Source organism: Moschus berezovskii, chromosome 11 (genome assembly GCF_049115385.1).
Source record: "Moschus berezovskii isolate FMDL1 chromosome 11, NW_MosBer_1.0, whole genome shotgun sequence".
NCBI lineage: Eukaryota > Metazoa > Chordata > Mammalia > Artiodactyla > Moschidae > Moschus > Moschus berezovskii.
The window spans coordinates 33900988-33916546 of NC_142470.1; the positions used below are offsets into that span (position 1 = coordinate 33900988).

Sequence of the window (15559 nt, forward strand, 5' to 3'; positions counted from 1 at the left end):
AGATATCCTGGGGGCCCAGCTTCCCAAGTTGGGAGCCCTGAAGGAGAACTAGGGCAGAGGAACCTCTGTCATATCCTCCTTCCCCATGCCTTCACACCATGAAGGAGCAGGTTGGGGACGGCGACCACAAGAAGGTGGCCTTCAGGTGGAAAAAACCGTTTCAACTGGAGCCTGTCAGGGTCCTAATCCCAGCCCCCTCAGTTCAGTTTTAGAGCTCTGAGCTCCCCCAGTGGGCAAGGCTCATCCTCTCCCACCGTGCGCCGTACTTTGACTGGATGGAAAGAAAGACAACGAGAGACAAAGCATCAGAACAGAAGGGCAGGAGCAGGACTCAGAGGGGCAGAGCTGATGAGCAGGTAGGAGGTGTGGTTGAAACTAGCTGCTTAGTTCTCAGACAGCCCTGGTACTCAAAGCCTGCCTTTGTGTCCTTAGATTCTCCTTGGTCCCCAGTGAAAAGGAGATGGGCCCTTTCCCGTCCCCATCTTTGTTCCTGGTTTTACCCTTTTTGCAACCCCCTCCCCCCGCCGCCTTCTGCCAACCTCCAGGAATGTATGGCAGGCTCCATAGTTCCTACCTCTTCCTCTGTTGGTCTGGCCTTGTGACCCCAGGTGAGGGGCCTTGCAGTCAGGAGAGCTGAGGAAAGGGGGCAGGGGGTCCTTACTGTCCCTCCAGTGATGTCCTTGCAGCCGAGCTTGCGATCCTAACTCCAGGAGGGACCAGGAGTAGGACCAGCAGGAGGTAAAGTGCAGTATTCCATTACCCTGTCAATATTGCATGAGCTGGACACCTGACTCCCTGCACTTCCCATTCTCCCTCCTCCTGGCTCTGTCCCTGTCAACCTGGGCCCCATCCCTAGGTGGGGCAGGGTGCAGAGTATCTCCCAGTGGAGGTTTGGCTATGGTTCCCCAAGAACTCCTGTTCTTTATGTTGGGTCATGTGAGATTCTGGAAAATCTTCTGTCCTTGTAGAGATGACCTAGAAACTTCAAGCCCCTCTACTTAGGGTTGGGGAGCCAATCTCATCCCTCAAACCTGGCCCTAACCTAGCTACAGGCCTTTTCTTTACTGTTTATATGCCCAGCCAGACATGGAGGAGTGTGTTAGGAGAGCAACTAAGAACCACTTCTTCATGTGGCACCAGCTCCCAGTTTAGGAAACACCGGCATCTTCCTGGTTTCCTAAAAAGGCATGAGGCAGGTGAAGGAAGGTTGGGGTAACACTGATCTCTTTGCACCATACAGCATCACGTTATCTGGGGCATATCAACAGGAGGACAGGGAAAGAAGTCGCTCTAAAAAAAGAAAACCAAAGCCTTTGGAATTATCTTTAAAAGTTTCTCCCCGGTCAGAGACAATATAACTTTCCTTGAGCAACTAATCTGGGCCAAAGACTTTTCCAGATGTTTGCTGATTTCATCTTCACGGCAGTCCTGGGAGGGACTGCAGTCCCATGTGTCCTGGGAGGGCCATATGTTTCTCCTCTTTCAAACCATGAAAACCCCAAGGCTCAGAGAGTTGGGATGGAAGCTCCCGTCTCCCAGGGCGGCAGTACTTCCGACGGCATCCTTGATGCTGTAGGAACGCACTTCTCTGGGGGTGTGAATCCCACATCCTGACCATTGGGAACGGTGGTAGAAAGTCTCCGAGAATCAGCACAGCTAGCTGATGAGGAAAGATGTCATCTTGAAGAGTCCCAGGGACCATGTTTACAGAGAGGGGACTCATGGAAAAATAATCTAAGCATCAATACATTTTGGGGAGACAAGGCTATAAATATTAAATCACTGGTGACCTAACACTGAACAGATCAACGAGCCTGTTAAAAACAGTCATAGGGTGGTGAGAAAGGAACCGTCCTGTGAGATTTCTCCCTGCTTGGTGGCCTTCAGGGCAGGGGTGCCAGCCGGCCTCTGACTCTGCAACAGGAGGTGAGCCTAGTGGGGCCCTGTCTCTGCTTCCTGTCTCAGTGTTTAGGTTTCCTTTCCTCCCAGCCTTGCTGCTCTCCTGGATAACCGAGGAGTGTCCTGGAGGGCCCTGTGCTGACCATGTACAATCAATTCTTGGCCATTCCTGGGCTGTGTCCTCCTTAGAGTCCCCAGCCCCAGTCCATGTGTGACCTACATGCTGCCATTACACACAGTCTGCTCTAGCCACACAGTCCCCATCCCCCAACCCCCTCCCCTGGCTTAATGTCCCCCAGGAAAGTGCTCTGAGATGGTAGGTCAAAGCCAGGTATCAGGTCAGAGTAGGCCCTGCCTGGAGAAGCCAGCTACCCTGCATCCTGGGATGGGCAGGCTCTAGCCCTGCTGCCTGGGGCCCAGAGGAGGTTTGGGTGGCAGGGAATTGTGGATTCTGATGCCAATCCCAAGGACCCACCCAAGTGGAAAAGGACCTGGGGCTTCCCTTAGGCAGTTATGGCCCTTGAATTTGAAAGTCACTTTATTCCTTAAAACAAACATATTTGGAAGCAAACATTGAGACTTGAAAAAAAAACTATACTTATTCGACCATTGTCTACCAGAAAGTGAAAGTGTTAATTGCTCAGTCGTGCCTGACTCTTTGCGACCCTATGGATTGGAGCCCTCCAGACTCTTCTGTTCTTGGGATTCTCCAGGCAAGAATACTGGAGTGGGTTGCCATTTCCTTCTGCAGGGGATCTTCCTAACCTAGGGATCGAACTGGGGTCTCCTGCATTGCAGACAGATTCTTAACCATCTGAGCCACCAGGGAAGCCTGACTATTGTCTACTAGACTCTGAAGCAGTTCAAAGAAGAAGCTCCTCTCCCTAGACCTTGCATAATTTTAACTATCTCAAGTGGATAAGCTCATTGATGGGACTCCTGTATGTCTGGGAGTATCTCAAAATGGAGACAGCCTTTAAAAAATGCATAATGGGTAGGATAAGTGTAATGCCCAGATTCTTACTGTAGGCTCTGGACCTATTTGTTTCTCTTAGACCTGCTTTTCATTCCTGTGAACTGTGGGCAGTAGAGCATGGTGTCATTGGCTATCACTGCCCTTTGTAATCTTCTGATTGATGACACATCATAATTCACTATAGAAAAAGCTTTTGGGCTTCCCTGGTGGCTCAGTGGTAAAGAATCCATTTGCCAATGCAGGATACATGGGTTTGATTCCTGGTTGCAAGAAGATCCCACATGCCGCAGAGCAACTAAGCTGGTGTGCCTCAACTATTGAGCCTGTGCTCTAAAGCCTGGGAGCTGAAACTACTGAGCCTATGTGCTGAAACTACTGAAACCTGTGGGCCCTAGGGCCTGTGCTCTGCAACGAGAGAAGCCCCTGCAATGAGAAGCCCATGCACCACAACTCAAGAGTAGCCCCCACTTGCCACAGCTAGATAAAAGTCCTCACAGCAATGAAGACCCAGCACAGCCAAAAAAGTAATTAAAAAAAAAAGCTTTGAAAAAAGAAAAAGCTTTTTCTGCTTATCAGTTCCCAGAAAGCAGCATGCCTGTTTCTCTTGGCAAAGGGTAAAGGTTATTTTTAAAATAAATGTTAATTTAATCAGGGAATTTTAAAGATTACCCACTTTGTATTAAAGATTTGTATTTCAAAAAAGGTAAATTGTTGGTTAGGTTACTGATCTACTGCTCTACTGATGTTTGTTTGTTCTAAATTCTGCATTTTGTCTAGAAGGTTCTCCAAGTGCTAAAGCTATAGTATGGTCAGAAACAGACAAATATAACAAGCCATAATCAACTTGGTGTAAAACCACTTTGCAACCAAGTGGGTCCTTATTCGTAGCTGCATGAAAACAGGAAAAGCAGGCAGCCAGGGAGGTGGGCTTCTCAGGACCCTCTGAGGGTTTGTGGTCACATCTGAGCTTTCCCATCACTGGATTCATGGCAGTCATAATGATACGCACCCGCAATTTAGATTGCTAGTTCTCTCTAGAGAGAAGTCTTTAAAGTTAGTTCACTCATTTTAAACTCTTTTTTTCATTTATGGACCTAATGATTTCCTTGCTTGTTCTATGGCTCAAAACTAGAAGAATGTCTTTGTGGTTGGGTAAAGCTCCTTGGGGAGAGACTGGAACTCTTCAATGATGACTTGGAGACATTTGCCAAATTAGACTGTGTGAGCTGAGTCCCACTCAGTTAGGTGTCTGTGTTATCCTGGAGGTTGTGACTTAGAGGGGTGGGACTGGGATTGAACCAACTGTAGGCCGTGGCTTCTCCAGGGCTTCTGCCCTCCAGCCACCTGCAGTGGGAACTGTCAGGGCTCATTAGCTCAGTTCAGCTCAGTTCAGTTTCTCAGTCGTGTCTGACTCTGCGACCTCATGGACTGCAGCGTGCCAGGCCTCCCTGTCCATCACCAGCTCTCAGAGCTGAGCTCATTAGCTCAGGCCTCAGGTAATTGGGAGAAACAAATTCCTACCTAAGAGATGGCTTCCCTGGTGTCTCAGAAGGTAAAGAATCTGTCTGCAATGCAGGAGACCCAGCTTTGATCCCTGGGTCAGGAAGATCCCCCAGAGAAGGGAATGGTAACCCACTCCAGTATTCTTGCCTGGAGGATCCTCTGGACAGAGAGGAGCCTTACGGGCTAAGTCCATAGGGTCACAAAGAGTTGAACACGACTGAGTGACTAACTTTATCTAAGAGACACAGGATTTGTGGAAATAGAGATTCCCTTTTATTTCTCCTCAGTAGAGACGGAAACTAACAAGTTTTGCCACACAATAACCTTTCAGAGATTTAAAACAGTTCCCACAGCTTTTCTTCTTCAAGCTAAAGAATTTTGACTTATTTAATCTCTTTTAGAAGTCCCTAAGGCTTTATTAAGATAAGAATAATAAATGCCAGTTATGTGAATTGGAAATGGCAGAACATTAGGATGGAGTCGTGCTAGGGAACCAGCATTTACTGTGGGCCTACTACATGCTCTCACTGAGGCACCCCTTCGTCCAGTTGTGGCCAAAGGGGTCAGGTCAGTCTGAATCCCTTGGGGTCCAGCCCAGGACAGACTGCAGAGCTGGAAATCAAAAAGGATCTTAGAGCATCACTGATCTCAGACAGAGAGGCTGGGGGACTAGCAGCTTGTTTGTGTCTCATACAAACTTTTATGTCTAATTGTCCATGCAGAAACCTGACCCCGAGACCTCTCCCTGGGTGGGACCCCGAGCTCAGCATCTGCCATCATCTCCCACAGCCCCCAAGATCTGGTTCCCTGGCTCCCTCTCCAAGCCTGATACACGCTCAGTCTGCAGCTTCTTCCCTTGTTTGTAACCTGGCAAACTCTCTGACCCTGCAGGTCTCTGGGCCTGAGTTTCCCCTCTCAGTGCTGCTGCCTTGTCATCATGTTTTTTTTGCTTATGTACAACAAGTGGGAGTTGGAATTTATGCTTTCGTTAAATGAGGCTGAGAGTCCCTGGGTCTTAATGCAAGCAGTACACCAGGCCCGCAGCAATGCTCATCACTTCAGACTCCTGTACACACAATTCTGCTGTCACCATGCTAACCTCAGGTCAACTGATTTTTAACTTATTTTGGACCACTGTTCTGAGCAAAGCTCTTAACATCTCTGGGGCTCAGTTTCCCTATCTGGAAAATAAAGACCACACTCCTGGCTTTTTGGCTTTTGTTGGTGTGTTTGGAGAACTGAGAGTATAATCAAGGGCTCTAAACTTCCTGGGCCTGCTGTGAACTCTGGGTCAGGAGTTAAATGCCCTGGGTTTTATTTAGTCTCAGCTCTGCTCCTCTTCTGGGGCTCAGATCTGTCATCTACAAGTACGGGTGCTGTAGCAGAGGCCCCCTCCGGTGTGCTCAACCCTGACTGCCACTCCCCTTGTGAATTCCCTGTGATGCTGGAAGGTCCTTGAGGTGACACGAGCTCTGGGGGAGCCTGGGGGACCCACTCGTCACTCCCCCCACCATCAGGCCTTGAGACTTCCCAATACCTTGTGGTGGCCCCTCCCCATCTGGAGGCACCTCCTTCTTTCCCTCTGGGGAATGGAGACAGTGAAGACCACTGGAGAGTGATCGTCCCTCCTTAGATTGTGGGCTTCATGTTCCAGCCGCCCCCTGTGGCCACTCAGCACCCAGAATTTGTCCTCCTTGGGCCTCCAGGGTCACATGTCCATCTGCCCGGCCCTGCCTTGGTACCAGGAGGAGGCGGCTTTTGGCTTCATGGGCTGTCCTTACTCCCTCCCTCACAGGAAAGCCCGCCCACAGGGATGGGGGATTGAGCAGGGAAGTGGAGGAGGGATTGAGACGCTGAAAGGAGGGAGGAGGGAGTGGAAACCAGCAGGCCCGCCCCCACCCTGACACCTCCGTGTTCAGATGGAGAGACTCCCTCGCCCTGCCTTCGCCCAGTGCCGTCTCCACTCGGATCCGGGCCCCCCGCCACCTGCACGCTGTGCTGGGGACCCTTCCCTCTCACGAGCCCCGCGGGCTCCGCCCTGGCCGGGGACACCTACTTGTGCTCGTCATCTCTGCCTCCCTTGGTCTTCTCTCTGCCTTTGCTGAGTCGGAGGAAGAAATGAGGAGACAAGGGGACGTGTGTGAGAGGGTGTGAACCAGTCACTTGCAGACTTAGTCCCTGACCCTGCTGACCCCCATGATCCCGGGGGACCTCCTTGTCCCAGAGACCCTGTACCCCATAGCTTCTCATGTCAGCAAGCCTGAGCCTGCTGGGCAGGGGTCCCACGTCCCTGGGCTCTGCCTTGGGGGTGGGGGGCTGTAATCCTGATTCTGAGAGAGGAGCTCTCAGGAGTGGGCCTCCAAACCCAGGAGAACCTGGAGCCTTGGTGACAGAGGAGGCTTCAGGGTCCCCGCGATCTCCCCCCGCCCCAGGTCAGGGTCTGGTGATCTCAGGATGCAGGTTGCAGGTGCCACAGGGAACACAAGGTTAGATGAGCCAGACCATGTCCCAGGCCCCGGCCACTGGGCTCTCTTCCTCAGGCTTGATCCCCTATAATGGAGTAAGAGGCCCCTAGGCTCTGAGGAACTCAGAGAAGAAAGGGGGGCCCAGGATGTTCTGGGTCTGCAGCAATAAGCCAGCTGTGGCTCCAGGGTTCAGAGCAGGGCTCCTCCTCCTCCTTAGGGAGGCTTCCAGAAATCCCTTCTGGAATGTTCTCTCACCGCTTCCCTGATGCTGGCACATTCCCACCCTACCCCTCCTCACACACTCCAGGCCTCTGGGCTGGCAAAGGGGCCTGCACAGGTCCACACTCTCAGTGTAGAAATGGAGAAGGGAAAAGCCCCTTTTTTTGTGAAAAATAATACTCTCCTGATTTTGCTACAACCACTTTAGTGACTACAGCTAGCATTAATATTAGTAACTATACAGCCCTGCGTGGCCTGCCCTCAATCACTCAGCCCACAAGGGTGGGGATGACAGGTTTGACCTCGTGGTCATCCATGTTGCTAGGGGACCCCTCCCTGAATCCCTGGACAGGCCTGACTTTCCTCCTAGAATCCACACTGTGTTTTTAGTGTTCCAGTGTGGCCAGGTGAGTTTTGTTCTTCAGTCCACACACACACACACATGCACGCGTGCGTGCACACACATACACGCACACACACACACAAGCTCTCTCTCTCAGTTTCACTCACCTCTTCCTCAGGCTCCCACACCCAGCGCTCTGGCTGCACAGTTAGAAGCAACCATGGGGCGGGGGTAGGGAATCAATACAGCGGCCTCTGGGCTGAAGAGGACCCCCACCTCAGGTGAAGTGGCTGAGTTTGGGAGGAGTCTCCTGAGCACCGCTTCACCACAGATCTCACCTTGGCCTTGACCCTAGCTCCTCTGGGCTGCGTGGGAGCGGCTGCAGATCTGGGGCTCAGCCTGGTGGAGGGAGGTGAGGGGAGTGGCCTTGGGAACCCTGCACTCTGGGGGTGAGGCTGAGTGTGCTGACTCTCCTCCACATACACGTCTATGCACCCCCTGGGGCACATGTCTCGTGTGCATCTCTATCAGAGCCCCCAGCCATGCACACATGCCCACTGCCCCCTGGCCCCGGACATAGGAGGGAGGTCTCCATGGGTCTCCACTGGAGTAGAAGAATGACCCAGAGGGAGAACAAGAGAAGTGACTCCCTCCCTCCCCTCCCCTAGGATGAGACCCAGCAGAGGTACCCCTACATCTCCAGGGACACCAGGAAGGGTGGTGGGCAGGAGGAGGGCCGTAGGGCCAGGCAGGTGGACAGAATGAGGAGGAGAGAGTCTTGGAATATGCCTCTGCAATGCAGCTTCGAGATTAAAGCTGGCTTCCCTTCTTTGTCCTTTCTAACAGGGGATCCTTCCCAGAACCCGGTGGTGTGTGGAGCACCTCGGTGTCACCCAGAGATAGAACGTACGTGCAGGTAAGCATGTGAAAATACTCGGGCACTTGACTGTGTGCTCATGTGTGTGTGTTCAGGGCTAAAGTCTCCTCTCTCCTCAGACACTGGGGCAGGTGTTCACTGACATACGGAGGCCCAGAACCCCGACTTTTTGCTCCTGAGAACAAAGTGCCCCTGGAGTTAGTAATTCATTCCATCTCTCTGCAGCACTGACGGCAAGGGAGGTGCGGGTAGGGAGGCGAGGGAGCCCTGCGAGTGGGTGAGACCCCGACCCGGGGCCCAGGTGGTGGTGAAGCTCTGGCTTTGGGCAGCTTTGTTGGTAGGGCCCTTGGAGGGGGATGGGGTGACATCATCTGAGAAGGATCTTGGGCCAAATAGTCAGATGCTGCTCGGGGTAGAACAAGTTGTGATGGGGTAACATGGAGACTGTGGGAAGGGAGGAGGAAGGAAGGGGACACTGGCTGAGCACCAGCCACAGGCCAGCACTGTTAGCCAACAGGGACTAGACAAGCAGACAGTGACTCAGAGGGCATGCGACTGGCCAGAGCCTGGGATTGATGGACCATAGGAGGAGAGGGTTAATGGGAGGCAAGGGGTGAGGGTGGTGGTAGGTTGGGGGCTGGGGGGCAGAGCTACCAGCAAACCTTCCCTGAGGTCCAATGAGGGGAACTTCCAGGAAGATCCCTAAGGCCTTGGCAGTGTAGAGGAGTGTCTACAGAGGTCCCTTCCAGGAGGGACGGTGAGATGGCAGGAGCCCAGCAGGGGGAGCCAGGCCCTTGAAGGAGACCCTCACATCATTGCCTCTGCCCTCCAAGGAATGGATATCTCTTGCCACCAGACCTGAGCTTGAGGCTGTTTCCTGCCATTCACTTCACAGCCCCCCACCCCGGCCTCTCCAGCCTGCATCCCACCCAGCCGCAACCAACAGGGAGGAGTGGATTTCCACACCAGACCCTTGTGGGTCCAGATGACCAGGCGAGACCCTGCTGCATGCCAGCAATGAGTCGTTGGGAAAACAACAGAGGGGCACCTGTAGTTTGGACACCTTGACCTACAAGGGGATGGGCCTTCCCAGGAGGGGCTGAGGGCTGGAGGGCAGATGCAGGCGAAGGCGGACTTAAGGTCAGAGCTGAGACACAGGCCTCCTTTCCTTTTCCCTGTCCCTTTGTTGGCCACATTCTCTCAGAAGGGCTCTCTGGCCCCAAAGCCCGTGGCTTCCTCCCAGACCCCACAGCCGACAGGCCTGGCTGGCCGGCCCCTATGTGAGGAGGGTGAGACACACTGAGGGTTGCGAGACCAAATTCAAGTTCTCCTCAGAACCCCACACTTCTTGACCGAGACCCCAGTGGCCCCTGCAGGCAGCTGCAGGAAACTAAAGCAAAGCCCAGGCTCTCTCCACCAGCGCTACCTTCTCCTCACCGCTTTGCCCCACCCCGGTCTGCCGGCTGCATGGCCAGGCCTGGCCGGAGAACGCGTGGCAGCGACAGCACCCCTGGGCACTCTCAGGGTCTGTGCTGGCAGCCCCCATGCAGCTGGAAATCCATGCTCACGCTCACCCAGCCCCTCCAGCGCAGGCCAGTGGCCCCGGGAAGACCAGGAGCTCTGTCTGCAGTTGTCAACCTCTTCCCATTCCCAGTCCCCAGGGTAAACCCCTCCTCTCACTCCTGCTTCCTGCTGCTGCCCTGGGAGAGGCTGTGTGAGGGTCAGGAGGGCCCCAGGACTGTCTGCAGGTCCAGGACCAAAGCCCCTCAGGCTTGCCTGCACCATCTCACTGCTCCTTCCAGCAGCACCCTGGCCTACTTGTGGGCGGAGAGAGGACCTTGTTCAACGTTGCCTGAGCTGCAGCAACCCTGCTGCCCTCTTGGCTGCCCAGAACTCTGGAGGATGGCTCCCCATGTGTGCGCCCCACAGGACCCAGAGAACCTCTGCCTCCCTCTGGACGTCAGAGCTGCGGGCTGGGAGCCAGGATGCTCAGCCCACTGTTGTTGTTGACCCAGAAGGCTAGTGATTTCCCCAAAGTCACTCAGTCAGTTAGTGGCAGCAGGATGCGACTCACTGGGGCTCAGCTTCCCTGATTCAGAGCCAGCGTTCCTTTCCCTGAAGTTGACGGCCCTCGAGAGGTGTCCAGTCTGTCCCCAGAAAGCCCTTTCTTAAAGAGCTTTCTTAAAGCCCACTGGTAGTCTCAGACAAGCTCTTTTCTCTAAGGGGACAGAAGATGGGGACCTGATGGCAGCGTTCGTGTCCTTGTCCCCATGCTCGCCCCCCACTGTGTCCCTTCTCTTTCACCATTTCCACCCCAATTCCTAACCCCCTGCACTGTCCAGCCAACAACCTGTTTGTCACCAGCCCTCATGTGGGGTAGCACTTGGCACCCCGGTTATAGCCTGACTCTCCATCAATCCCTCGGCTCTCCCAGCAATAGGGTAGGGGTTCCTACTGTCCTGGGCCCCCTTGTAGAGGTAGCAGTGATGGGCCAAGGGTCACAGGCTGGTAAATGGCAGAGCTGGGACTCGGGCCTGTGTCTCCTGAGGCCAGATTGTATGTCGTCTCCATGCCACCCAGCCTGAAGTCTAAGGAGGACCGGCTGCAAACTGGTTTGGGTGATACCGCCCACCCCATGGCTGGCCTGGAGGCGAAGGTCCAGTGACATTTGCCGCAGGCACGGTTCCTTTGATCTTATGACTGTTACTCCTCACTTGGCTCCCAGGGTCTTAAGCTTATATGTGTGTGTGTGTGTCTGTCTGCCTGTCTGTGTACAGGTGGAGGTGAGTGGTCCAAGGGCAAAAAAGGAAAATGTATTCATACAAATAAAATATAAAATTCAATTACCCTAATTTAGAATCTGTGTCTTTTTCAGGACAAGCATTGAATAAATTTCACTTGGAAAGGACAGGGTGGAAGGAAATGGGAGGGAGATGTTTCCAGTGGGAGGGGAATAACCCCCTCTCTTCAAACCCATCCCCATCCTTCTGAGGCACCACTGACTTACCTGTGTTTCTTATTTCCAGTGACCTGCGGAGAGTGTTTTACCAGCCTAGAGTCTGCCTCTCTGGGCTCTAAGAGTGGTACAATTCCACTTCCCTTTTTGGAAACATAGTGCATTTGGACCCAGCATCCTGTCCTCTATGTGTGGCTGGACTTTGCGGATGTGATTCCTGGACACCAAGGGTGCTGGATGCTGTCCTCTCAATGGAAGAGAGGCCAGGTCCCGACCAGGACAGCTGGCTTCACCCCGGCAGGAAAGGACCCCTGCCCTTCCCTTGGGTCTTCACTGAGCCAGGCTGCCTGGGGCTAGTCTGGCGCTGCTGGGTCTTGGGCCAGAGAGATCAGGGCCTCCTCCTGTCCACTTTTCCCTTTCTTTGAGGAGGCTAGACGTCTGGCCTCTTCTACTCATGTTAGACCCCGCCCTCCCGGAATGTCGCCTCCCTCAGCATAGGGGGAGACCTGGCCCCTGGGCCTGATTCCAGACACTCTGCTGCCTCCCCAGTGAGTTCTGGAATTGGGGGTGAGGGGAGGCTGCAGAAACCCCTTTCCTTCTCTTATATTGACTCTCCAGCAACTCAGCTCTGTGCTCCGAGCCCAGCCAGGCCTAGAGGGGCCTTCCAGGGGCACCAGGCCCCAGGCACACTCCCTGTGTCTTTGGGGAGAGAGGGCCCAGCCTGTTACCTCCGGAAACTCTTCTCGCCTGATGGCCGGGAGCTGGGGCGGGAGCCTGGTAGCAGCCCATCTGTCTCCTGGCTGTCCTTCTCTTCCTCGTGAAGGGACTCCTCCCCCAGGAAGTCCCCATCATCCCAGGAGCCCACCGTGCCATCTGTGGCATGATACCGGACCTCCACGCACAGGCTGGTCTGGAGGAGAGAGGGATGCTGAGCGGCTGGGATGGCAGGAACAATCATAATCCCATGTCCTCTGCTGCTCCATGATTTTACAAGGTCCTTCCACACCCTTAACTCACTGAAGGAGAGCGAGCTAGGGACGGTCCTCCCACTACGTTCCCATTTTGCAGATGAGCAAACAGAGGCTCAGAAAGACTAAGAAGCGCAGACTCAGTCGACGGAAGGGGATCTGGTTCCAGATCCTGTTGCACATGGCTCTTTTCCCACCCTGGTGCCCAAGGCTTGGGGTGGAGGCCCACCTGGACAGCTGGGCCTGGGCTGGGGGTGGGCTCTCTGAGTCCACTGTGCACAGAATCAAGGGCATCCTCCAGTGTCCCCAGGGCACAGGTCACCCCCTTGTCCTCAGAACAAGGGTTGCCTGCAGGGACAAGGGGTGGTCTGCCTGAAGTCAGCTGATGTCCCCTCACTCCTGATGCTCATTGGGATGTGATGACGTGAACCCTTCAACAGAGGAGCCCAGACCCTGGGCACCCTCCAAAGGCGTGGTCTTAGCAGTTCTTCCTGCCCGTCTGACACCTACCCTCCTACTCTGGAGAGGAGGTGCCATAGGGTCACCCTGGACTTTCCTCTGGGGGAGCGTGGAGCCCTAAACCTGGACCCATGCTGTGCATTTGAGAATCCTGATTCAGCTTCTTGCTCTGTATCGTTGGGCCACTGCCCTCCTCTCAGCTCTGGCTTCTCCCCGGTGCACAGGGAGGACTCATTCTAATCCCTTCCTCAACCCAAGGCTGCCTGCAGCCTTCACTCAGTGAGTGGGCCTCGGGATGCCAGCCTTCCATTTCCCCTGGGAAGGGAAAGATACACACATTTTCTGAATCCTCACTGCGCTAGTCATCATGGTAAGATGCTTGATGTAAACTCATTTGATCTTCCCAACACTTCAACCTACCCTACCTAACACATCAGAGAGGTTAAGTTACTTGCTCAAGTCACACAGCTAATAAGAGACAGAGCTGGGATGTGAGCCCAGCCTGGCTGACTTTAAACCCCACCTCCTTCCCACTGAGCAAATGTGGTCCATTTGGTGAGACCAAGCCTGTTACGGTGGGAGAATGGTGGCCTTGGAATCAGAGGTCCAGGGTCCTAGAGTTGATTTTGCTGTTGATCAGCTGTTTGACCTTGGCTAAATCCATTCTTCATCTAGGACTTCAGAGTTCGCATCCATAGAATCGGTGGCAGAGGTAGGTGGTGGGTGAGTTAGATAATTTGTAAGTCCTTTCCTCAACTGAATTCCTACGTCTGATTCTAGAAATACAAGGCCTGGGCTGAGCCATCTGTCTGTTCCTGCCCATTTCCCCAGTTCTCTCTCATGTTTGACTTCTCACATTCTGTTCTCTTCCTCTGGACATCTATGTTCCTCTCCAAGTCCTCCACACCACCAGTGTCTGGAGCTTGTTTTTCACCCTCTCTCCCTTTGATGTGGTTGCTGAGACCCCAACCCACCTGATTTCAAGAGGTCCCCCCACCCCTGCCTATGCCTACATGTGGAGAGAACGACCTCTTTGGGTCCAAGCTGAGAAGCCCCTTGTTCTCAGCAGGTAAGTGTCTCGAGCCACCAAGGCACTGAGGGAATTTCTGCCCCACCCTTGGGGTTCCTCAGAGAGGGTTCCTTCCATTCTGGCTCCCTGTGACTGCAGTCCTGCTTCTGAGGTTGCTCTGCTGACCACTACATAGGGTCATACATGGGACCAGGGTTGGTGCAGCCCCATTTTACATTTGGATAAACTGAGGTCAGGAAATAATAGCTACTGATCTTATTGGGTTGGCCAAAAAGTTTGTAAGATGTTATGGAAAAACCTGAATGAACTTTTTGACCGACCTGATATTTACTGTATACTTAACTGTCCCAAGCCCCTTCTGTGTCTTTCCATCTAATCCTCAGAAGAGTCCTGTGAAGGTGAGACTATGATTTTGCTCACTTTTCAGATGATGTGTAACCGGCCAGAGTCACACAGTTACTGAGTGGCTTAGCAAAGGTCTGCATCCAGGAGCCGTGTTCCTCACCACTAGGCTGAGCTGCCCGGGGGTGGGCATGAATGAGCTCAAGGGGACAGATGCATCAGAGCAGAGCCTGGGGACTGGGCATCTCGACTGGTTTATTCCCTTCCTTTGTTTGGATGTGTATTAAGTCCCTACAGGCTGTGCATCATTGGTGCACGTGTGTTTGTTGGAAGTCCGGGGATGGGTTGTGACAGACAGAATAGAAAGAGGTCCCTGCCCTCATAGAATGGCTAGTCATAGATGCCAAGGCAGGCATGAAGGTCATGGCCTGTAGAGGCCAGTAGGGCTCAGGTTGGCTTTCAGATGACGAGGACACCTCTTTCGTGATCCCTGACCTGGGTCCAGATGGAAGGCCCCCTGCTGGAGAAGGGAGGGGGTCCCCTACTCCCCATCTCGTACTGTCACTGCAGAAAGGGCTTCAGTGTCTGCCACCCTCAAGGGCTCCCCCACGGCCCCCACGGCCTCCAGCAGTCTGACCTGAGTCTCCTCCTCCCACGCACCTTTCTACCCACAAGGAGACTCAGCCTAGACCACGCTATGTGCAGGCGGGGGCAGGGGTGAACAGGCCCCCAGGTGACCCAATAATGGGCATGTCCAGGGACTCTCTGGGCACCCCCACCTTGATGATCGCATTGTTGTCGTCCATCAGCGTGTCGGTCACCTCCACGTGGTTCTCCTCCACCACCTTCTGCAGCACCATGCGGAAGGTCCCGATCAGCCTGTGGACAGCAGAGGGGCATGGTCTTCATGGTTTCACATGGAGAGGTCAGAGAGCAAGGCTGATATCCCAAGAGGCTGTGACTGGCTGTGAAAGAGACTGGTGGGCTGGAGGAGAGGGCTGGCTTGGGCTCCAACCTGGGGTTGGAGAAGGTGGCCCAGGAGCTGGGGCTGGCCAGAGTGGCATGTCCAGGAGGGTCTGCGACACCCAACAACTGTGTGTATTTGTATGTATTAGAGCTATTTTCCTGGGAGAGCTTGAGGGCAGTGAGCACCCGGGGGGATGGTCACAGACTGGGATCGTGGTACCTGGTGGGGCTTGTGTTCCTTAGGTTTGTGCCGTCTCGGGGTTCAGCTCAGCCCCCGCAGAGCGACTTCCAGATGCCCAGTATGGAGGCTGTGGGGAAGGACTGGGGGCTCCACCCCCTTCCACCTCCCTAATCACGACCAAGATCTCTGCTCCTCCCCGGCACCACTGGCTCATTCATCCTCTGTTGAATCATGAGTGATGCCTCCACACACCTGCATTCTGCAAGCTCCTTGGGGCAAGGACCCACCTGACTGTGGGCTCCCCATCCCCCTAGGTACCTAGAGGGGTGATGCAGGGCAGTGATGTAAAGGGCACAGTTCTGGAGTCAGAGAGAG

The 15559-nt window shown here is 54.0% G+C and overlaps 1 protein-coding gene across 4 annotated transcripts in view; it reads right to left on the reverse strand.

Moving 5' to 3' along the window:
• Positions 1 to 15559, reverse strand: part of OTOF (otoferlin) — a 91345-nt gene that overhangs the window by 40999 nt on the left and 34787 nt on the right. For 2 of the 4 annotated variants that reach the window (XM_055399605.2, XM_088841726.1), the window contains exons 4-6: positions 14817 to 14916; positions 11967 to 12148; positions 6435 to 6479 (exon numbers count right to left, since the gene is read on the reverse strand). In XM_055399605.2, the coding sequence (XP_055255580.2) occupies positions 6435 to 6479; positions 11967 to 12148; positions 14817 to 14916 (327 nt within the window). The remainder of the gene's footprint in view (positions 1 to 6434; positions 6480 to 11966; positions 12149 to 14816; positions 14917 to 15559) is intronic. The other 2 variants (XM_088841728.1, XM_088841727.1) reach the window with 1 other exon arrangement.